Consider the following 24,102-nt stretch of genomic DNA (forward strand, 5'->3'; position numbering starts at 1 on the left):
ACACCCTGTGTCCAAGTCTCTTTTTCCTTACATAATATACTCAGGGAAAACACAACTACGTATATTGTCTTGGTTTCCTCTATGGTATGAGAGAGTTCCTGCATCTTCTCTAATCACTCAGTAATATAGACTTCTTTATATCTGAAGAAGCTTTTTTTTTTTTTTTTTTTTTTGAGACAGCTCTGTAGTGCAGGCTGGAGTGCAGTGGCGTGAACATGGCTTACTGCAGCCTCGACCTCGTGGGCTCAAGTGATCCTCTTGCTTCTGATTCCTAAGTAACTGGACCATAGGCGCATGCCATCATGCCTGGCTAATCTTTTAAGTTTTTGAGGTCTTGCCATCTTGCCCAGGCTGGTCTCAAACTCCTAAGCTCAAGCAATCCTCCTGCCTTGGCCTCCCAAAGTGCTGAGGTTATAGCCATGAGCCACGGCACCTGGCCTAAAGAAGCTATTGATGGTGATGGTAATGCCCCCATGAAGGCATTTCGTTAACAGTCCTTTTCATATTAAGTTCCAATGAACACCGTTCTGTGACCTGTAGGACAGGCACTGCCTGCTAGCTGTTGTGCCTGTCTGTTCAGGGTTTTCCCTACCTCTACTTTCCTCCCTGGAGTCTGTCTTCCTTCACTTATTAACATATGGTGACATTTACAGTCTGTGCCACTGATATATTTTGGCTGTGTCCCTACCCAAATCTCATCTTGAATTGTAACTCCCACAATCCCCACGTGTCATGGGAAGAACCCAGTGGGAGGTGATTGAATTATGGGGGCGGGTCTTTCCCGCACTGTTCTCGTGATAGTGAGTGGGTCTCACGAAATCTAATGGTTTCTATGCACAAGCTCTCTCTTTGCCTGCTGCCATCCACGTTAAGATGTGACTTGCTCCTCCTTGCCGTCTGCCATGATTGTGAGGCCTCCCCAGCCATGTGGAACTGTAGGTCCAATAAACCTCTTTCTTTTGTAAATTGCCCAGTCTCGGGTATGTCTTTATCAGCAGCGTGAAAACGGACTAATACAGCCAGGCATGGGTCCCCTGGAATGGTAGGTTAACTCATTTAGCCTTATAACAACACTATGCAAAAGCTACTATTATTGTCTTCATTTTACACATAAAACTGAAGAAGACAACAAAGTCTTAGCTCCTGAGTCTGTGCTCTTAATTAATGGAGCTACATCGCCTCACTAATCTTTAGTACCTTCTTGGCTTATGTGACAATATGTACACAACTATGCTTTAGGCAGAACTTATTGTAAATTTTACAAAAGATATATCTAAATATTTTATTCCTCAGTACTTCATGGGCAAATTTCCAGGGGAAATCAGTAAGAGAAAACATGCCATCAATATTCTGTCACCTCCAAAAAAGGTTAGCTCTAAGGAAAAAAAATCAATTTCATTTTCAATTTATTTAGGGAAAATGGAAAGCTCTATAGAAATATAATAATGTAAGCAGTTGATATAAGCAATATAAGCATGATATGAGCAGTTTCCTATACTGCTTATGTCATTAAAAAAATGGTAAGCTTGCAGAAAAGCAACTTTAGACTGGATACTAGGCAGCTGGTGCAGGTAAGCATTTATCAAAGGCCTACTCTGGGCCAGGTGGTATTGTAGTAGGGTCAACGATGGGGAATAAAGGGAATAAAAACATAGGGTAAGATGTCGTTGCTTCCTCAAGGAGTTTCTCATCTGGTGCATATGTGAAAAACAAGTATAAATGCTGCTAATTCTGAGACTTAAAATAGGAGGACAATTGCTGATGACAGAGATGGAAGCAATGTCTGCGGGGCATAAAAGGCTGAGCTATTGACTTCAAATGAGGCAATCTAGAAGGCTTTGAGAGGAAGTCTTTAGACAGAGAACGGGAGGGAAGGACGGAGGAACGGCATACCTGAGGGGTCTGATACATTTAACACCTAGAGGGCACAGAAGGAGAAGACGGGAGAGGAAGGGAAAGAAAGCAGGGATTCTAGTGAAAAAATGCAAAAAAGTAGTCTGGGGCCAGAGGGTGGACAGTGTAAATGCAGTTGGGAAGAGAGTTTCTGGGTAGGGGAGCCACATGGTCAGATTGCTGGGTTCTCAGAAGCTGATGGGACAGGGTGCAAAGGGTGGTTCTAAAGAGGAGAAACAAGAGGCACCCTGGTCAGTTAAAGACCCCTGGAATAGCTCAGTGAGAGAAGACAGAGGGACCTGTGAAGGAGCAATGGTAGTGGAAGAAGAGCGGGCTACAGGAGAAACTTCAGTGTTTGAACTGAGTAGTAGACAAGTGCATGCATTCTGGAATCTGGCCCTGTGTTCAAATCTTGACTCCACCATTCACTAGGAGTGAGACTTTAGGCAGGTTACATGTCTTTTCTAAGGATTAGTTTCCTCATCTATAAAATAGGGATAATAATAATGATAGCTACCCAGATGGAGTTGTTTCAATTCCATGCATTAAAAATGCTTACACAGTATCTGGCATATGGTAATTATTAGCCATCATTATTCCTAACTACAAGATGTTGAGGATAAGGAAGAGAAAAAGGTTAAAGACAGTGCACGGCTTTCAAGCATCAGTTTTTAATTTTTTTTTTTTGAGACAGAGTACTGCTCTGTCATCCAGGCTGAGTGCAGTGGCATGATTATAGCTCAGTGCAGCTTTGAACTCCTGAGCTCAAGTAATCCTCCTGCTTCAGCCTCCCAAAGTGCTGGGATTACAGGCATGAGCCACTGCACCTGGTGTTTTTAATATTCTTTATTTCTGTTTTGGTGCTACACGTTCTTACATTCTAAGTATTCTGCTCTTTTGCTATGATGTGTCTAGATACAGATTTTATTTTTAAAGTACTGCTTGGGCCTTTTTATTACTGTGAGAATTCATATTCTTAGCCTTCTCCTCATGATCTTGGTCCCCTCCTTCTGGAGTGACTTCATGTCTTTTAACCTTTCTTTTACATGTTTATCCCTTTACATACCTTTGTTGCATTCTGGGTAATTTCCATACAAATTAATTAATTTCTCTCTTAATTCTCTTAGTCACCAATATGATATGTCATGTTGCTTAGGAACATGGGATCTGGAGCTAGACCACTTAGTTTTTCTACTTAATAACCATGGGACTTGATCACATTGCCTATTCTCTCTGTGCCTCAGTTTCCTCATCTGTGAAATGTAATAGTAGTCCCTTCCTTACAGAGTTATTGTAGACATTAAATGAATAACACATGTAAACTTCTAAGAAGAATGCCTGGTATGCAGTGAGAGATCAACGAATATAATTGCTTTTATCTTTTTTTTTTTTTTTTTTGTATTTTGTGGCCTGTAATGGCATTCTCCCATCTTCTGCTGCCTGGAAGACATTAACAATTAGATACAACAACATGTTTCAACCACTCAGAGTGGCAAATGGAGAAGCTAGTGCTTCTATTCCTCCAGCATATTCTCATTAACAATGAAAATATTTAACAGAACAATAAATCAGCAAACATTTAAAATCCCAAAGTCTAGAAGTAGAAAACAAATTTCCAGGGAAATTTTGACACAAAGTTATTCGTTTTTTTTTTCTTTTTTTTTTGAGACAGGGTCTCACTCTGTTGTCCAGGCTGGAGTGCAGTGGCGCAATCTTGGCTCACTGCAACCTCTGCCTCCTGGATTCAAGCGGTTTTCCTGCCTCAGCCTCCCGAGTAGCCAGGATTACAGGTGTGCACCATCACACCTAGCTAATTTTTGTATTTTTAGTAGAGACGGGGGTTTCACCATGTTGGCCAGGCTGGTCTCGAACTCTTGACCTCAAGTGATCCACCCACCTCGACCTCCCAAAGTGCTGGGATTACAGGCATGTGCTACTGCGCCTGGTTCACAAAATTATCCTTAAAAATGAGTTTAGAAAGTTGATGATATTTAAGGATTTTATTAGGGCATAAAATGTTTACACTAAAAAAACTATCATGTTTTATTTCTGTTAAAAATTTGGGTGAAAATCTGAGGTAGCCCACCCACCATCTTGAATCTTTGTGAAAGCCAGCTTCTGGCTTAGAATGCAAGAAAGTATAACTCAACATGGCCACCTAGTGGTAGTATTCCTAAACTGCAGGCAAAGGAGGACAGGATGAGCAAGTAAACTAGTAGACACCAACAGAAATGAAATAGATGGCAGATGATGAGTTTAGTTCCAAACATACTGCATATGTGGTGATGGGAAAAAGTGTAGTGAACATAACTGATAAACATAAGGAGGCACAGTTCCGCTCATGATTGTATTTTTAAATGATGCAGAGACATTACATTTGAAGCTGTAGAGAATGAATGACTTTCGCTGGAAAACAACAAAGTCATAAAAAAATCCAGAGAGTCCTCCAACACAGTCAAAGACTAGGCCAGAAGATAATTTCCTGAGCCACTCTTGCTCAGATTCTACAAAGATCAAGCCCCATAAACCCCACAAGGATACACCAGGTTAGAGCTCTGGAAAGCAAACTTTAAATGCCATTTTTCTATATTATAAAATATATTGAAAAATAAAGACATAAAGTAATTATGGTCTGTAGTGATATATCACAGCTACTCAAAAAATGAGCATCCTTTCTCTAGGAAAAACTGTTCACTCAAAGTTGTTACAAATATAGAACAAATTATTACTTTCAAAAAAATTTCCCATTACTTTCCATCTATATATTAATGACTTAAGTATTTATTACAAATACCACTAACCTGCTTCTTCAACTTTCTTCGGAAGAACTCATACTTTCTTTTGTAATCCCTGGAGTAGGGCACTGCCTTTAGTTGGAAATTTTGGAAAAATAAAGAAATTTAGGTTGTTTTTATTCTGGAACAATTTTTAAAGTTCCCTGCAGGGTATTTTATGAACCTAAGTTAAGGGCATTAAAAGAAAAATATTTGGAAAGAAAAGTTTAATTAGAAGAAAAACAAATACAAAACTTTAAACTTTAAAATATTTAATTTCTCTGTTTAAGACAAAATTATATTCAGCAATTCCTATGGCTGTAATTTTCATTATGCAATATACTTAAAATGCAGCATGCCAGAAATAAGAAATTTCTTCCAGGTACAGAAATATTAGAAACAAAAATTTCCATTTCTAAAGAGACTTTCAAAGTGATTTCTCCATTAAAGGGACAATGTGAAAAGTGTACCTTTTCCTTGAACTCCAAGGAGTTGCCTTTTTGAGCTATTAAAGGACTACATGTTGAGATAGTAAATAGTAATAAAAAGCAGTATCTTCAGTTTTATTTATTTTTATGAATTAGAAAAAATATGAATAAAATGGAAAAAGCTGCTATAAAAAAGGATAATTTTCCTATCAATCTGACTCAAGAGTAGTACAATTATCATACATGGTAATATTTATACTTAAGTGTGGATGTGTCTTACATACTGGGCATTTGCAATGATTTCTTGCGTGTGTCACCGTGCCCGGCCTGAGATGGAGTCTTGATCTGTCGCCCAGGCTGGAGTGTGGTGGTGCAATCTCAGCTCACTGCAACCTCCACCTCCTGGATTCAAGTAATTCTCCTGCCTCAGCCTCCCAAGTAGCTGGGACTACAGATACCTGCCACCATGCCCAGCTGTTTTTTTTTGCATTTTTAGCAGAGACAGGGTTTCACCACCTTGGCCGGGCCGGTCTCAAACTCCTGACCTCAGATGATCCACCTGCCTTGGCCTCCCAAAGTGCTGGAATTACAGGTGTGAGCCTGGCTTGATTTCTATCAAAAAATTTAAGAATGACCCTGGAGTGGATAGGGTGCTGCTGCTTCCTCATCCGCATACACTCTCTGCTCCTCTCTGATTTGTGGAGGACTGTCATCATTCTTGTTCAGACAGTGGAAGGCACCAGCCAGAGCTCAGCAGCCCACACTGCCTTAGCATTCTGACTGTCTGGCTCACTTGTCCCCCACTGCTATTGCGTAGGGTAAGGATAATGACGTTATAGAATCTTTTCAAATAACTGAGACTTGGAGTATGGGAAATGGGGGAGAGGAGAGAATATGTGCTTTCCTCTCAATGCCTGTAGGATTATGCCCTTGACTATCTGCTCTTGAAGAGACAGGTGAGAGGACAGTCCCATCAAAGCACACTGGCACAGAAGAGACTTACTGGTCCAGTTATTGCTACATTCTCCAACCGAGGATCTTCCCATTGTGTTCTTTTTATATCTGAAGGGAAGAAAAAGAAAAAAGATGTACTTTCTCACACATAAAATTTATTACAAAAAATAACATAATGAAAAATCGCACTGCACATACTGTGATTTATGTAGAAGATTCTTCCATCTGTGTGAGTTCTCTCTTCCCATCCTGGCTATAATTAAGAATGTATTTCAATTATTTTAGGATAGGGTTTTAGATGAATGGATAGAAAAATAACACTGGTTGTATGGGTAATTTAACTTGCATATTCCATTCCATTCTTAGAAGGTATCAACATTTTAATAATAATATTAATGTTAGCTGATAAAGAACTACTATATCTGAAAATGCAAAATATTTGAGATAGCCAAGTTAGATGGGTTAGCATTTCTATACACTTACAGGTAAAGGCCCTAGATCATTGGAAGTATCAAGTGATGTCTTTCCTCTCAGATGGACTGGAATTTTCAATCTTGGATCTTCCTTTTTTGGTGGAGTAAATAAAGAACAATACACACAAATTTTAAAATAGTGAAAGTCAGTCTGTTACCATATTTTCTAACATCAATGGATATTTAAAATATTCTCTTGTAAAAGTCAATTTATACTTTATTTCCTAAATATGTGACACGATATTTTCTCCTTCTAAAATCTATCACTGTCAGGCTATAATATCAAAAGGAATAACGATCAGTTTTCAGGGATCACCACTAACTGGTCATCTCTTTTGCCCTGCTCTTTAGGAAATGTGTCACTATATAGGGCTTTTCTCTATGTAAAAATTGGTGAAAGAGTGGGACACATGATATTTCTTTCTTTTTTTTTTGAGACAGAGTTTTGCTCTTGTCGCCCAGGCTGGAGTGCAATGGCACCATCTCAGCTCACTGCAACCTCTTCTTCCCAGGTTCAAGGGATTCTCCTCCCTCAGCCTCCTGAGTAGCTGGGATTACAGGCATGCACCACCATGCCCAGCTAATTTTTGTATTTTTAGTAGAGATTGGGTTTCTCCATGTTGGCCAGGCTAGTCTTGAACTCCTGACCTCAGGTGATCCACCCGCCTTGGCCTCCCAAAGTGCTGGGATTACAGGCATGAGCCACTGTGCCCGGCCCTGGACCACATATTTCTAAACCCCAGAACATGCATTTTGCCAGCTATCTGTTCAAGGGTTAATATTTTTGAATAGCAGGAAGGTAAGCCCAAAAAGGTTATCAAAGGCTAATTCAGAATGTTAAAAAAGAGAACAAAATTCAATTTATTTTGGTTTAATTTACATATATTATTAATTTATTAAATAATTTTAGTATTATTTAAGCTATGTTGGTCTTTTAATAATTAATTAAAATCTATTCATCTGCTGCTAATTTTAAGTAATTTTTCTTTCTTTCTTTTCTTTTTTTTTTTTTTTTTGAGATGGAGTCTTGCTCTGTTGCCCAGGCTGGAGTGCAGTGGCACAATCTCGGCTCACTGCAAGCTCTGCCTCCTGGGTTCATGCCATTCTCCAGCCTCAGCCTCCCGAACAGCTGGGACTACAGGCACCCGCCACCACGCCCGACTAATTATTTTGTATTTTTAGTAGAAACGGGGTTTCACCATGTTAGCCAGGATGGTCTCGATCTCGATCTCCTGGCCTTGTGGTCTGTCCCCCATGGCCTCCCAAAGTGCTGGGATTACAGGCATGAGCCACTGCACCCAGCCTTTAGGTAATTTTTCTATTAGTGGTAAGCCAAGCACTAAACAATTTTAAGCCTTATCTTAAAATAAAAATACTTGTTCTACCTAGCCTCACAAGGTTTTTTTGATATTAAATGAGATATGGATTCAAAAGTGCTTTGGAGCTATAAACCCTCATATAAAAGCAAAGGATTATTCCTATATATCTTCTTAAGCATTTATGGCTAGTGAGCTAAAAACTGGAAATAGGAAGTAAACATGAATATCTCCATCATAATCCAAAACAATATTAAAAAGAGGCATAAGCATTCTCCTGAATACAAATAATATTATTAAGAATTCAATATATCTTTCAATGAATATTAGGAAACATAGGTTATACTAATATACACGTAAAGATTTTAAGGAACTATGCATAAGAGATGATTATTGTTGTTATGAATTTAAATGGAAGAGTATCAGAGTTACCCAGGTGGTGGTTTTAGTGTTATGGTCGATAAAGAAAGGCCTCCCATTTGGTGCGTGCCGGACTTCCCAGCCTTTAGGAAGGAATCCTCGCTCAATTTCAGATGGCTGGGTCACCTGCTGGCCCGAATCACTGGTGAAGGCTTGTGATTGAGGGCCTGCAGAACTCTGGCTTGAGGTCAGCTGACTGGTCTCCACTGTGGCCTGGCATATTAATGAAATCATATTGTAATATTTTATAGAGAGAGAACTCACAAATAGATGCAGTTAAAAAGGTAACTTAACCTGCAAATAGAATACGCACCCTCCATTAAAGAGACTCTAAATATTTGAGGCTCATTTTCAAATGTAGTTATGGCATGTTAATATTTTCCCAACATTTCAATAATGCATTACATTTAATAACATTTTTCCAATAAATTATTTTGTAAAACTTTATTTTTTACAGTAATTTATAATTTCTCAACTAGTTCTCAAGCAGTAAGATGATAGTTAACAGTCTGCTGTGGGTGCATCTGACTGAAGGAGCGAGGTCCACAAGCTCAAGCCCTAGATGCAAGGGGAGCTCTGGTGCCTACAGGAGGACGTCGCCTTTGTTTTCCCAAAACTCACAGGATGGGGAATTCCTCATACACAGAAGTAGATTCAAATGTTGGGCAGACAAAATGAATGGCAAATATCTACCACAGAAATGGATAATTGAAGTGTAATATATTCATGATGGAATATTAGTAGTTAAGAGAAAGACACTGGATCTATAAATAACAACATGGACAGAGCTTTAAAACAATGTTAAGCAAAAAAGATGTAGACTTACAGGGCCACAATATCAATGCAAAGTTTTTTTAATCAAGCAGCACCTCATTCTATAAAATAAAATGAGTGTTCTCTCGTTGCAAAATTAGAAACAAAGGCATATAAACAGTATTTTACATTTTCTTTTTTTTTTTTTTTTTTTTTTTGACGGAGTTTTTATCTGTTGCCCAGGCTGGAGTACAGGGGTGCAATCTCCACTCACTGCAACCTCTGCCTCCCAGGTTCAAGCAATTCTCCTGCCTCAGCCTCCCAAGTAGCTGGATTACAGGCATGCACCACCACGCCCAGCTAATTTTATTTTACATTTTTTAAGCTCTTTATCTAAGTATATAAAAAAGGGTAGAAAACACAACAAATTTAAGATGGTGGTTCCCCCTGGGGAATGGGACCAAGAGCTTGGCTAAAAGGAATTTAATCTATAAGACTTTATTTTTAAAAATAAAATGTCTACAAATTAATATGGTAAGTTGTTAATGATGGTAATTCTGAGTGTAAACAATATGTGCATTTGCTATATTATTCTCTGCACTTTTCAATGTTAAAACATTTCTCAACAAGAGACATGGTGATAAGAGAAAATAAATATTTTTGCTAAACACTTCCAAGGAAATATTACAGATGACCCTGTTGCCAAGGGTGAGGTGTCATCAGCATCAACTTTTTTTTTTTGAGATGGAGTTTCGCTCTTGTTGCCCAGGCTGGAGTGTGCCCAGGCACACTCTTGGCTCACCGCAACCTCCGCCTCCTGGGTTCAAGCGATTCTCCTGCCTTAGCCTCCTGAGTAGATGGGATTACAGGGATACGCCACCACGCCTGGCTAATTTTTGTATTTTTGGTAGAGACGGGGTTTCTCCATGTTGGTCAGGCTGATCTTGAACTCCTGACCTCAGGTGATCCTCCCACCTTGGCCTCCCAAAGTGCTGGGATTACAGGCGTGAGCCACCTTGCCCGGCTCAGCATAAACTTCTTTAATAGATCCCAATCGCCAAGAGTATCTTTTAGTTAAAATAATGATTCTAACTATTCAAATTACAAAAATACCCAAAGACTAGATCATTTGCTTTTTCCTCTTATTCTCATTTGTACTTGTTTTATATAATAACAAGTGGTAATTCGTGTATATTAGAGATTCATAGGAAATGGTAGACACTTAACATCAGTGTCAGAAAATAAATAATTAGAAGATGCTATGGCCAGGCACGGTGCCTCATGCCTGTAATCCCAGCACTTTAGGAGGCCGAGGTGGGTGGATCACCTGAGGTCAGGAGTTTCAGGTCAGCCTGGCCAACATGGTGAAACCCTGTCTCTACTAAAAATACAAAAATTAGCCAGGCGTGGTGGCGGGCGCCTGTAATCCCATCTACTCGGGAGGGTGAGGCAGGAGAATCGCTTGAACCCAGGAGGCAGAGGTGCAGTGAGCCACGATCGCACCATTGCACTCCAGCCTGGGCGACAAGAGTGAGACTCCATCTCAAAAAAAAAAAAAAAAAAAAAAAAAAGCTGCTAGAAGTATCCAGTGTATACTACAAAGTGATGTAATAGTTTACATAGGGATGTGACAGTTTAAATCCTGTAAGAAAGCAAGTTAATAGACTGCAGGATACCTGTACAGTGGGCTTTGTCCAAGTAGTCGTTCTGGAATTGTGATCTACATAATATGATCTTCCTCTTTCATCTTGTTTTTCTTCCCAACCTGGTGGTAATCCAGATGAAGTAGGCAAAAGCTAAAGTGAAGAATAACAGAAGAATTAAATACATCAAATTTAAGAATCCTTCTATCACCCCCAAAAGTTCCCTCCGTCCCTATGCCTACTCCCAAGCCCCAAGCAACCACTCATCTGCTCTCTGTTGCTACAGTTTTGCCTTTTCTAGAAATATATATTATATATTTCTCTCTCTCCCTCTCTCTGGGAGACAGAGGGGGAGAGAGAGAGAGAGAGAGAGAGAGACAGAGTCTTGCTCTGTTGCCCAGGCTGGAGTGCAGTGGTATGATCTCGGCTCACTGCAACCTCTGCCTCCCGGGTTCAAGCTATTCTCATGCCTCAGCCTCCCGAGTAGCTGGGATTACACGCATGTGCCAACACACCCAGCTAATTTTTTTTTTTTTTAGTATCAACAGGGTTTCACCATATTGGCCAGGCTGGTCCCGAACTCCTGATCTCAAGTGATCCACCTGCCTTGGCCTCCCCAAAGTGCTGGGATTACAGGCATGAGCCACTGTGCCTGGCCAGAAGAATTAAATATTAATAAGAAAGAATCCTTTAAAAAACACCACATCCCTTCTTCACTACTTGTTTGCTTTAAAACAAATTATATTTTATTTTGAACTAAAACCATGTAGTATAACAAAAATGGGTAAATTATACATTTTAGTGAAATAAAACACATTTTAAATATCTTAAAGTGTGCAAAATAAAGTGTACAGTACTTGACTTGGGAAAAAAAACACTAGAACAATAATGATGAGAGTGATAACAACCCTAATAAAACATAACAACAATAACAAGCATGTGCTCTGTTTAAAACACAGATAACGTCATTTACTTCCCACCTGAATTTCAATGAGATAATTACTAATACTGGCTCATTTTACTGGTGAGTAAACAGAAGCTTACAATATGGAAGTAACTTGTAACTCCACTTGATCTTAGCCAAAAGGTCCAGAGTGATGGAAGTAACTTGTTAAGCGACATTGCTTCTAAGGAATGGAGCTGAGATTTGAACCCAGGTAATCTAACAACAGAAATCATGCTTATCTGCTGAATGAACAGTCCTACTCCTGCCTTGTTTCTCTAAAAGCTAGGAGATGCTATTTATCATAGTTTGTTACAAATGAATAAAGAGAGGTCTGGTTATTTCCAGGCTTACTTAAAATAGTCCTAAATCCAGGCTGGGCGTGGTGGCCCACCCCTGTAATCCCAGCACTTTGGGGGACTGAGGTGGGTAGATCACCTGAGTTCAGGAGGTCGAGGCCAGCCTGGCCAACATGGTGAAACCTCGTCTCTACTAAAAATACAAAAAAAATTGGCTGGGCATGGTGGTGGGCACCTGTAATCCCAGCTACTCAGGAGGCTGAGACAGAAGAACCGCTTGAACCGGGAGGCAGAGGTTACAGTGAGCTGAGATCGCACCATTGCACTCTAGCCTGGGCAACAGAGCAAAACTCCGACTCAAAAAAACAAAAATTAGCTGGGCATGGTAGTCCCAGCTACTCGGGAGGCTGAGGCAGGAAAATCACTTGAACCCAGGAGGCGGAGGTTGCAGTGAGCTGAGATCGCACCACTGCACTCCAGCCTGGGCAATAGAGCGAGACTCCATCTAAAAAAAAAGAAAAAAAAAAAAAGTCCTAAATCTGGCCTTCCTGTTGTCATTTTGAACCAGATAAGCCCTGGTTTGGTGTGGCTCCCTAAGGTGGCTTACAACATAAAAACCATCACCACCAGTCTCCACACGGAAGATACCACTTACTAAATACACGGGAGCCCTGCGTACTTTGGGGACAGTTGTGATGAGCTGTTAGATCACAAAATGATGGATTTAAATGCTGCCCAGTTCTACAAATGTCCATCAGCTGGTGAACAGATAAATGTAGTGGATATATCTCTGCAATGGAATACCGTGCCCTAATAGAGGCATGCAATAACATGGGTCTATGTGAAAAACAGCATGCTAAGTGAAAGAGGTCAGACACGACTCCCTTTACATGAGATTTCTAGAAAAGGCAAAACTGTAGCAATAGAGAGCAGATGAGTGGTTGCTTGCAAGAGAGTAGGCGTAGGGATTGAGGGAACTTTTGGGGGTGATAGAAGTTTCTTAAACTTGATTGTGGTGATGTCTCCATAACTGTATAAATTTACAAAAACTCTCTAATTGTATGATCAAACATGGGTGGATTTTATGGTATGTAAATTATACTCCAAGAAAGCTCTTACCAAAAAAACCCCAATCAATGTATTGAGGGAAAAAAAAGGAATGGAAACAACTTTTCTGGTACTAAAATATAAATCATCTCGAGATTCTGCTGCTCATCTGGTGCACCTAAAGTTGTGTCTTGGGTGAATGTCTGTCAGTCAATGAGAACTTCCACATATTCATTGTATAGAGGACATTATAAGGTGCAGAGGGAAAAATACCATGGAAGTCAGCTTGAGCAGGCTCTGATCTAATGGAGGAGGCTGGACAGATGACAGTGAGAGTAAGGTTGGCGATGATAGCCTTTCAATGGCATCTGTCCTGTTGTTGATGGTCAATATTGGCCAGAGCAATGGATGCATAGGTGGGCGACCTCTCATTCTTCAGCACAGGATCTGGGTCCCTTTCTTAGTGCAGGGTGTTATGTAGACAGATAAACCACTCGTGGGCTGAGGATTTCGGAGACTGCATTCCTGTGCTAGAACATACCCTACTTTTCAAAGCTGATACCTAGACTGCCATTCAAACTTCCAGATGGTTGGGGAAGAAAATGAGAAAGCCATTCCAAGTGGGGAAATGGAATGCACACAGACTCAGAAGCGGGAGAGAATCAGGACATGGGAACAGTCTGCTTCGAAAAAAAAAGCACAGACAGGAATGAAGGCAGCAGGAGGCTTCTGTTCGGGGATAAGGAGAAGGGTAGGCTGAAGAGGTTGGGAGCCTGGGAGTTTTACTTTGGTTTCAAAAACAAGTAGGGCCTCTGGAAAACAGAGACAAACTCAGAGTAGTGAGGCTTATGTCAGGAAGAGGATGCAGGCAGGGTTAAGGTTCAAGCTGCCATCCAGGCTGTGGCTGGGACAGCACTGAGCAGGAAGCAGAAGGCCTTAGTAGACTGATGGATGTGATACTGCAGGGAAGAAACAGACCAAGGACTGATAAACTCCAGCCTGGCTGCTGGGCATGTCAATACCAGTGCACACCTGGGTGATGAAACCCTGGCTATGCTTCATGTACAGGGCAGACATGGCTGCTGGATGCCATGTGCACACGCAGAACATCGGCAACTGGACACAGTGGTCCTGAATTGTGTGCTGCATGCAGCGGATCACCTCTAGCCAGCACAGCGCTTCAACTGACAAGCCCAGATACCACCCACAGTCACCAGCATGCAGAAACTTTGCTTTCAACATGGGAGAGATGATTCTCCATGTTGTGTCTTTAAGGCCCTTCCCTGAACACCACCACCTGGAGCCTACATTCTGTGCTGTATTGGCTCCTTGTAAGGCAAACGTTCACACTCAGTCTTCCAAAAAATAAAAAATAAAAAGAGATGCTGAGTTTTATATTTTTATTGATTGATGGGAGAGGGTAAAACTCACCACAGGAAGTGTAGGTTGTTCCTCAAAAGTATAGGCTTGTAAGCTGCCTCTTCTGCTGGAATGATTCTTGTAAAAAAACAAGACAACAAAAGAATACCTTGAGATTTGTGATTTGCCTTTGAGTGACAGCTAAGGTAGTGAGGGTGAGTATGACAGGGCAGAAGAGAGAAGGCTGGCTAGGATGCAAATGTTGAGAGTGCGGGCTGAGGCACGTGGTCGCTCCCAGCCCCCTATGTGGACACCTTCACACATCCAGCTCCCACGCCCCCGGTGCTGGCCTGCATCCTAGACACCTTCTCTTGAATGTCTCACAGAAACCATTCTCAAATACACTCCCTTTCCACTTTAGTTACCAGTTTTATTGTTGTTTTAACTTCAAGTTTTCATCTTTTGTCACTTTGATTACAATGGCAGCAATATCCTAATAGCTTTCCCCGTTGCAAGTCTTACTTCCTTAAGTCCATTCTCCATGTTGCACGCTGCAGGCTCAGAGCATCCTGCAGTGCCAGTCCTGTCCTTCTGGAGCTGAAGCCAATGACAGCATAGAAAACAATGCTTCCTGAACACCACAACCTGCCTCCTCCTTACTTCTTCAGCCACTTCCCACTTCGCAATCTACCTCCTGGACATTCCAGACTACTTGTTTCCTGGAAATCTCATGTTCTTTCTTTCCTTATGTTTTTCTATACATGCTATCTGAAATAGTTATCACTATCTGAAATATCTTAGTTTTGTTATTTAATGACATCAAAATTTACAATGCACAAATTAAATCAGAATATCCACTGTAGTACTGTTTACAATAGTACTGTAAACAATCTAAAGTCTTTCAATAGGAGACTGGTGAAATACCTGAAGGGTTACTTGTACAATGGAATATGCCAGAGTTTAATGATTGTTTTAGTTGGTTTTTAAGGGAGTACATCTATATGTTCTGAAATGGTTCAATGTCTAAGAGACAGCAAGTGAAAAAAGTAAGTTACCAAAAAGTATGTGTAAGATGATCTCAGGTTAAAAAATCATCTACAAATATATATGTATGCATGCACGTTTATGAATATACAGAAAAAGTTTCTATATATGTATGCATGTGATTTATCACCAGCAAATCAATATCATTTATTCTTTAGGTCGTTGACCACTAATAGTAACTGAGGGAGCATATATTAGTGTTAAGATGGAAGGTTTAATTTTTATTTATTATTTATTTATTAATTTATTTATTTATTTGAGACAGAGTCTTGCTGTGTTGTCCAGGCTGGAGTGTAGTGGTGCGATCTTGTCTCACTGCAACCTCCACCTCCCAGGTTCAAGCAATTCTCTTGCCTCAGCCTACCGAGTAGCTGGGATTACACACACGCGCCACTGCACCCGGCTAATTTTTGTATTTTTAATAGAGATGGGGTTTCGCCATGTTGGCCAGGCTGGTCTCTAACTCCTGACCTCATGTGATCTGCCTGCTTTGGCCTCTCAAAGTGCTGGGATTACAGGTGTGAGCCAAGATGCCCAGCCTTAAGTTTTATTTTACATACCTAAATACAATCTCAATTTGTAACCATAACCATACAGTGCTTTAAAAATATTTTTTAAAATAGGTAACACTCATACACGTTATAAAATTTGAAAGGAGCCTGGGAAACAATACTATACCAAGTCTTTACAAAAAAAATTTTTAAAAATTAGCGGGGGTACAATGGCATGTGCCTATAGTACCAGCTACTCCAGAGGCTGAGGTGGGAGAATCCCTTGAGCCCAGAAGTCTGAGGTTGCAGTGAGCTATGATCATGCTACTGCACTCCAGCCTGGGCGACAGAGTGAGACCCTATCTCAAAAAAGCAAAAGGCATAAACAATATATATCCTGTTCACTCTTTGCCTGTCTTCAGGGGCAAGCAACATTATTAGTTTCCTGTTTAGTCCTCAAGTAAATTCTACACATATTTATGCTCTGCATTTAAATAATTTACATTGGTGTAACAAACACACTGTTATGTACTTTGCTGTTCTTCATTTACCAGCATCTCTTAGGGATTGTTCCATCCAACATATACACTCGAGCCCACCTTGTTCTCTTCAATGGCTGCATAGTATTACACTATATGGTTGCCATGTATTACTTTAAGTAAAAAAAATACCAGGAAGAAGGGGAATGTGATTTATCATCAGCAAATCAATACGGTTTATTCTTTTTTTTTCTTGAGACGGAGTTTCACTCTGTCACCCAAGCTGAAGTGCAATGGTGCAATCTCGGCTCACTGCAAACTCTGCCTCCTGAGTTCAAGCAATTCTTCCACCTCAGCCTCCCAAGTAGCTGGGATTACAGGTGTGCACCACCACGACCAGCTAATTTTTGTGTTTTTAGTAGTGACAAGGTTTTGCCATGTTGCCCAGGCTGGTTTTGAACTCCTGACCTCAACCCATCTGTAATCCCAGCCTCCCAAAGTGCTGGGATTACAGGCGTGAGCCACCACGCCCGGCCTAATGTAGCTTATTCTTTAGGTCTTTGACTGACCTGTCCTACTCCCCCCGTGAAAAAATGAAATGAATGGAAGACAGAACAGACAGATGGAAGAAAGGAAGGGCAGGAGGCAGGCAGGTGGATTTACTGGCAGATATTCATATTCACATACAACTATCTACTGTGAAGCTTCTTGGAGAAGATGCTAGAGCAGAGGTTAGCACACGTTTCCGGTTAAGATCCAGACAGTAAATACTGGCTGTGGGCCATATGGTTGCTGCTGTAACTACTTAATTCAGATGATGTGTGAAAGCAGAGATGGGCAATACCTGAACAAATGATGTGGCTGTATTCCAATGGTAATTATTCATAACAGGCAGCTGCCGATTTGGCCCACTGGTTGTAGTTTGCTTTCCTCTGCACTAGAATATAAGTCCCATGAAGGCAGGAGATATTGTACATTTTATTTACTGATGTATCCTCAGTAACCAGCGTATAGTACCTTGCATATATGTGATCAGCTCTCAATAAATATTTACTAACTAAATGAAAGGCAGGGAAACCTCAACTGGAAATGACAAATAGCATCCTCAGAGAATAATCTTTGTCTTCTACTGAATCTCCCTTGATGATACATATTAGACAGCTAGCTATGAAGTTCTCATCGTGGAAGCATATGCTGGGATACTTTATTCTGAACCCTATGGACAACAGTTTTTACAGTGGTGGCTGAAGTAAAAATGTCATCTATCTCCTTGTTTAGTCAAAGTATATCAGTTCTTATTCATATATACCCGTTGGTGACATCTGTGATATAATGTTAAAACTTCAGGCCAGAAGCAGTGGCTCATGCCTGTAATCCCAGCACTTTGGGAGTCTGAGGCGGGTGGATCACTTGAGGCCAGGAGTTCAAGACCAGCCTGGCCAACAGGGTGAAACTCCTCCATCTCTACTAAAAATACAAAAATTAGCTGGGCATGGTGGTGTGTGCCTGTAATCTCAGCTTTTCAGGAGGCTGAGGCATGAGAATTGCCTGAAGCTGGGAGGCGGAGTTTGCAGTAAGCTGAGATAGCACCACTGCACTCCAGTCTAGGTGACAGAGTGAGATGTCTCAAAACAAACAAACAAACAAACAAACAAACAAAAAACCAACTTCAGCATAACTGGGAGAGAAAAGCAGTCCCTAACATCCAGGAGCTGGCCTGGCACTCATAGGTAAGATCAAGACAAAATCAAGACCACTCTGTAATCGTGGCTGAATATAGACAAAACATGAACACTGTCCAAGCCACAAAATACCAAACATTTCCCTATCCTGGCAAATGTGAGTGACTGTTCTACTTTGCTAATCATAGCTTTAGCCTCACTACAGATAAGATTTGAGATACAAAATCATAGAATTATCCCTGCTTCCCAACAGCATCTCATGTAGAGCAAAGTCCTGCTTCCTAAAACCCTCTTCAAAATCACCTAACAGGAGCCCAAATCCTTGAAGTCTTTTCTAATATTCTGCTACCAAAACACCAATGGTGCGTGTTCTCCCTTGCTGAAATGAATAATAAACCCCACTTGTTCAATGACAAATGTGTCCCTCGTGATTTTTGACTGGAGGGCACTGACATAATGGAAATTTGGATGCCATGACTCTGGTCCATACTATTAATGAGGATATTTGAAAAATGACCATGTTGTAAAGTCCCAAGGTCCCTAACATATTATTACACATTACTGCATTTAAGACAAAATTTTACATAATAGTTGTTGAATGGTATAATATGCATAATATAAACTACTGAAGCCATAACAAAATCTAAGAGCATCTTACTGAGCTGGATGCTGGCTGGCTCATGGCTGAATTTCCAAAAATGGTGAGCCTGGCATTCAATTCTTCTGCAAGATGAGCTGGAACATCCAAGTTACTTGATGGTGGAGGTGATGGGAAGGCCTGGCTACTATACATGGTGGCTTCATCTTCTCTTATAATTTCCCAGTTCTAAAATGAACAGAATAAGCTTGAGCCATACATACTTTATTGCTATAGCATGTGTCTTTCAAGGAGAACTAGGAAACTACTTATACCTCGGAAGACTCTCGGTTGTCAACACTTTCTGTTTCCTCGGATATTTGCCGCCTGGTGGTAAATGCACGTTGTGCTTGCAGTTGAATGTTGCCATTCTCAGCATCTGTTAGGTTGTCCCTATATTGGAAGTATAAGCCATGATCCATGTCTTAAGTAGTTAAAATGATTGTCAAAGATTCTGTGATCGTTGAAAAAATATCTACATTAGATCAATAAAAAAATTTATTGTCTTTGACCAAAGGCTATTTCGACATGCAAAGATTCAATCATGGGCAGGCAGACTGGTCTATTTAGAGTACCTTATGGAGTTCAAGGTTTTGTGAAAAGGTATATAACATGTCTGATTTGATATTTTAGTTTGTCACTATGTCTAGGATAATGTCCAACACATATAGGTACTCAAAAATATTTGTTGAATGAATAACTATCAGAGCACTTCATAGATTATTTCATTATATTATTTTGCCATGTTATTATAAGAGTAATAGAGTTACACATACATACATCTTTGTGAATCAGATAGTACATTTTCTAGAATTGGTCTTAAGCCAGGAGTAGAGTACTCCATGCAGCAATGTGAAGGGCAGAATGAAAGATGGTGTAAGAACTTTATAATGAAAAGCTTAATGGTTTAGGAATTACATATCTATTAGGAATGGTATCTGTTTTTCGTAAAATACAGTCATGAGCCTGTCCTGAAAAAGGTAGTAGTAAAGATTTGTCTAAGCTTAGGAGAGGTACAATAAATCAGATTGGATGGTTAATGAGTATTAAAAAAAATAGAAAGAATGAATAAGACCTAGTATTTGATAGCTTAACAGGTGACCACAGTCAATAATAATTTAATTGTACATTTAAAAACAACCAGAAGACTATAACCGGATTGTTTGTAACAAAAAGGATAAAAGGCTTGTGAGGATGGATATCCCATTTTACGTAATGTGATTATTATGCCTTGTATGCCTGTATCAAAACCTCTCATGTACCCCACAAACATATATACCTACTAGGGACCCACAGAAATTAAAATTTTAAAAAATCAGATTGAACACCCTCACCTCAGTCATTTATATCATTCTAATTATTTGCATTTAATATAACCAGTCTATCAGGTCAAGAATTTTGTTCAAATATTTAATAATAAAATTATTGTTAATTTATTTAATGCCACATGAGCTCAGGCTAGTCAGAAGACCAGTTCTTACTGTACCATAGCTAAAGAGAACATAATTTTGATACACGGTTCTAAGGGAATGCTTCAGTTTTCTTCCCCCTAAATATCTAATTTTGGCTACCTGAAAATGACATCAGCCACAGTGAAAGAAATGTGATTTTGCTCATGTAAGGCTTGCCATAATACTGAGGTATGCACCAGGGCAATTCTGCAGAATTTATAGTGTCTTCAGCTTTGCAGTCTGTACCTCACTCTATGAAGACTGAAGCTTCTGTGCCATGAAGTACTTGAACTGCTGATTTGTTTTAGAAGGATTTGAGAACAGAAAATATCTATGAAAGTGCTTGGCATATATCAGGCACAAAATATCAAAGCCAAAAATTAGGAGGCTAATGAATACATTAAAAAATTACAAGTATGTTTCAAACAGAAAAGTAAAGGAAGACTTTATAAGACTATATGGAAGGAAAAATGGAAGGGGATTTGAGAATAATATGAATAATAGGAGATTTTATAAATGTATATACAGTCTAATAATAAAAAAAAACCACTGAGGAGATGTAAGTTAGAATATGTTGAAAGCCATTCCGTCCTTGATCTGTGCATGCTGGAAGTTATGTGGACATTGACCAGACTGCCGTCCTTGATCTGTGCATGCCGGAAGTTATGTGGACATCGACCAGACTGTCAAATGGGCGTTTAACGTAATACCCTTATTATTGAGTCCTTTATATTTTATAAATAATTCATATTTTAAAAATAGAGTACTATAGAAATTAACATTTTATTATATTTTAATAACAAACTACAAAAATTCTCCAAGACTTCTAATTCAGCCTAAAAATAAAAATGTACCATTTGTGGCTACATAAAATTAAAAACCTATTAAAATTAAGACACAATTAAAAGGGTAGTATCTAGAGTCAAGTAATTTTGAATATTATCAAGTCATTTAAAAAACGAAACAGCAGAGTTAGGATTTTTAAAGTCCTGGGCAATAAAAATCCTAGTATTCTTATAGTTTATGGATCACTCTACTGTTATGAATCCATCTGAGATATGACTTCAAAATGAAAAGTGTTTCCAGATTAAAATTGTGAAAGCCATCAGCACATACTGAGGGGTTGGTCTTTTCCACTGTGTTCTTCTAGATTCATGGTTTACATAATAGGTCCTTCCAAGGATATCCTGCCTCTCTTCCCACCCTGGAGGTAGAGGAGAAGGTTCTTGTCGTTGCTGCAAATGGCAAGCAGCATCTGGTTGGTCCAAAACAACCCAGCCAGGCTGAAAAACAGGATGGTAGCAATGAAGTTTATGCATGATTTTTTGAACTTTATAAATTATATGCTAAAGGAAATTTTAAAAGAAATTTATTATATCAAGTTTTTATGCATAGACAGAATTAACAACCCTCAACTTTTAAGACCATAATGTAAATACTTTATGATAATGAAGCCTTTTTTTGCAAAAATGATAACCATTTAAATTTTGTTTAAAATTGTCCAAAAATTTTTCAAAAAAAACTTTAAAGGCACAAGCCTGTAAAGTTTCCACCAGGTTCTTCCTGGGTGACAGAACCAGACCCCATCTCAAAACAACAATAAAACAGAACTTTAAAACAAATCTATTTAAAATTTTCATAACAAAAAAGTAAAAGTATGTGAGGTGACAGATTTAATTAGCCTGATTTAATCATTTTGCCTTGTAAGTATGTATCATCACATTGTCCTACATAAATATATACAATTATTGTCAATCAAAAATAAAATTAAAAAAATCTAATAGAAAAAAAGGACAAAAAATCTTTTAAATAAACAACCGTGGAAAGTTAGAAAGTACTGAGAAATTGAGAAGTATAGTTTAAACTACTAGTGTAATCTTAGGCTATTCTCTAAATTATCAGCTGAATGAAAGGCAAGGATTATTTCTTATTGGTCATTGTCTTTCCCACCGAGAAAGCACCTTGCTTATGGTAGAAATCAATAACTATCTGACACATGGAAAAAATCATTTGATAAAGGTCAAATACACAGAGAGGCAAGATGGGGAAGGCAAATGATTTAGAAATAACTGCTACAGTGAACTCTCTAGTGATGGAAAAGTCATTCTGATTCCCTTGTCTGATTTCTCTCTCCGCTGGACCAAGGCAAGGCATTTTATCAAGTCGTAAAACAGCCAAGGAAAGATTTTTAAAAAATGCACTGAGAAGTTTGGTTTCTCAGAGACTAACAAGGGCCAAAATTAACATAAGGCCTTAGGGCAGTTAAAGTAAGGAATTGATACAAAAGAGTAGCAAGAGTTAATGCTTTTATATGAGAAACCTCATAAAAGAAAAGGCAGTAGGTCAAAGATTCTATTAAATACTGATTGGTTAGGAAAGCATTAGAAACTGAAATAAACTGGTGAGAAAACTTTAAAATGCTCCCAAAAGGACACAAAAGAAGACCTAAATAAGGGAAAGACATAGTCTGTTCTTGGCTGGGAAGACTCAGTCTCACAAAGGTGTCTTCTTCCCAAGTTAATCTATAAATTTGCCAATATTCCAACAAAACTACATTATGATTTAAAAAATAAATAGGCCACGTGCAGTGGCTCAGGCGTATAATTCCAGCACTTTGGGAGGCCAAGGCGGGTAGATCACTTCAAGTCGGGAGTTTGAGACCAGCCTGACCAACATGGAGAAACCCCATCTGTACTAAAAATACAAAATTAGCCATGTGTGGTGGCGCGTGCCTGTAAATCCCAGTTACTCGGGAGGCTGAGGCAGGAGAATCACTTGAACCCGAGAGGCAGAGGTGACGGTAGGCCAAAATCACGCCATTGCACTCCAGCCTGGGCAACAAGAGTGAAACTCTGTCTCATAAGAAAAAAAAAAAGATACAAGGCAACTCTCAAGTTCAATAGAAACATAAACAAGCAGGAATAAGCAGCACAATTTTTAAAAAGAAAAGCAAGTAGTGAAGATCAACCCTACCAGATAAAAACACATTATAAATGACAACAATTAAAGCTGTATGGTTCTGGTGCATACATCGACAGGCAGCTCAACAGATTTGCCCAGAAAGAAACGCAACTTTATAGGAATTCTGGCTGGGCACAGTGGCTCACGCCTGCAATCTCAGCATTTTGGGAAGCTGAGGTGAGGGGGTCACTTGAGGTCAGGAGTTCGAGACCAGCCTGGCCAACGTGGTGAAACCCCATCTCTACTAAAAATACAAAAATTAGCTGGGCATGGTGGCAGGCGCCTGTAATCCCAGCTACTCGAGAGGCTGAGGCAGGAGAATTGCTTGAGCCCAGGAGGCAGAGGTTGCAGTGAGCTGAGCTTGCACCACTGCACACCAGCCTGGGCGATAGAGCAAGACTCTGTCTCAAAAAAAACAAAAACAAAAACAAAAAAAAAACTTTATAGGAATTTAGAATATGATAAAGACATTTGAAATCTGTGGCAAAATAGGCAGATTACTTAGAAAATGGGCATCCATTTGGAAAAGACTTCACTTGAATCCCTACCTCATGCCTCATATCAGGATAAGTTACAGACTGAAGAATATCTAAATGTTTAAAAGTGAAACCAAAAAGTATTAGTAACAAACTTTTGAAAATTTTAGAAATATATTTTAAAAGTGGGACACTGTTAAGTATGACACCAAACCTTGAAGGCATGAAAGAGAAGATCCATAAATTTGACAACAAAACACCCACATTTGTATATGGCCAAAACTACTAAATAACATTGAAAAAAAAAGAGCAAATGACAAAGTGGCAAACATTTTTGGTATTTTGATAACTGACACAGAACAATTTCCTTAGATACACAGAGCTTCTGTTCTAGGCCTGGAGATCAGCAGTAAATGACTGCTGTGTGACAAGCAGTGGACTGCTTCCAAGATGGAAGAGAATTCTTCTATGTTGGAAGGCTAGACCTGAAAACGAGGCCTCAGGGAAGAGTTGGGAAGGAAAGGAAGGTTTTTTGGTAGCAGGGAGAAATGGATAGGGGTTTCTGCAGCAAGGTTGATC

The 24,102-nt window shown here is 39.5% G+C and overlaps 1 protein-coding gene across 3 annotated transcripts in view; it reads right to left on the bottom strand.

The window, feature by feature from the left end:
- Positions 1–24,102, bottom strand: part of NEDD4 (NEDD4 E3 ubiquitin protein ligase) — a 165,460-nt gene that overhangs the window by 15,518 nt on the left and 125,840 nt on the right. For all 3 annotated transcript variants that reach the window (XM_032174988.2, XM_058427670.1, XM_032174990.2), the window contains 10 exons: positions 21,203–21,369; positions 18,911–19,028; positions 18,657–18,824; positions 14,375–14,440; positions 10,688–10,807; positions 8,271–8,471; positions 6,533–6,613; positions 6,248–6,302; positions 6,099–6,157; positions 4,695–4,760 (listed from right to left, as the gene is read on the bottom strand). In XM_032174988.2, the coding sequence (XP_032030879.1) occupies positions 4,695–4,760; positions 6,099–6,157; positions 6,248–6,302; positions 6,533–6,613; positions 8,271–8,471; positions 10,688–10,807; positions 14,375–14,440; positions 18,657–18,824; positions 18,911–19,028; positions 21,203–21,369 (1,101 nt within the window). The remainder of the gene's footprint in view (positions 1–4,694; positions 4,761–6,098; positions 6,158–6,247; positions 6,303–6,532; positions 6,614–8,270; positions 8,472–10,687; positions 10,808–14,374; positions 14,441–18,656; positions 18,825–18,910; positions 19,029–21,202; positions 21,370–24,102) is intronic.

This window comes from Hylobates moloch, unplaced genomic scaffold (genome assembly GCF_009828535.3).
Source record: "Hylobates moloch isolate HMO894 unplaced genomic scaffold, HMol_V3 SCAFFOLD_14, whole genome shotgun sequence".
NCBI lineage: Eukaryota > Metazoa > Chordata > Mammalia > Primates > Hylobatidae > Hylobates > Hylobates moloch.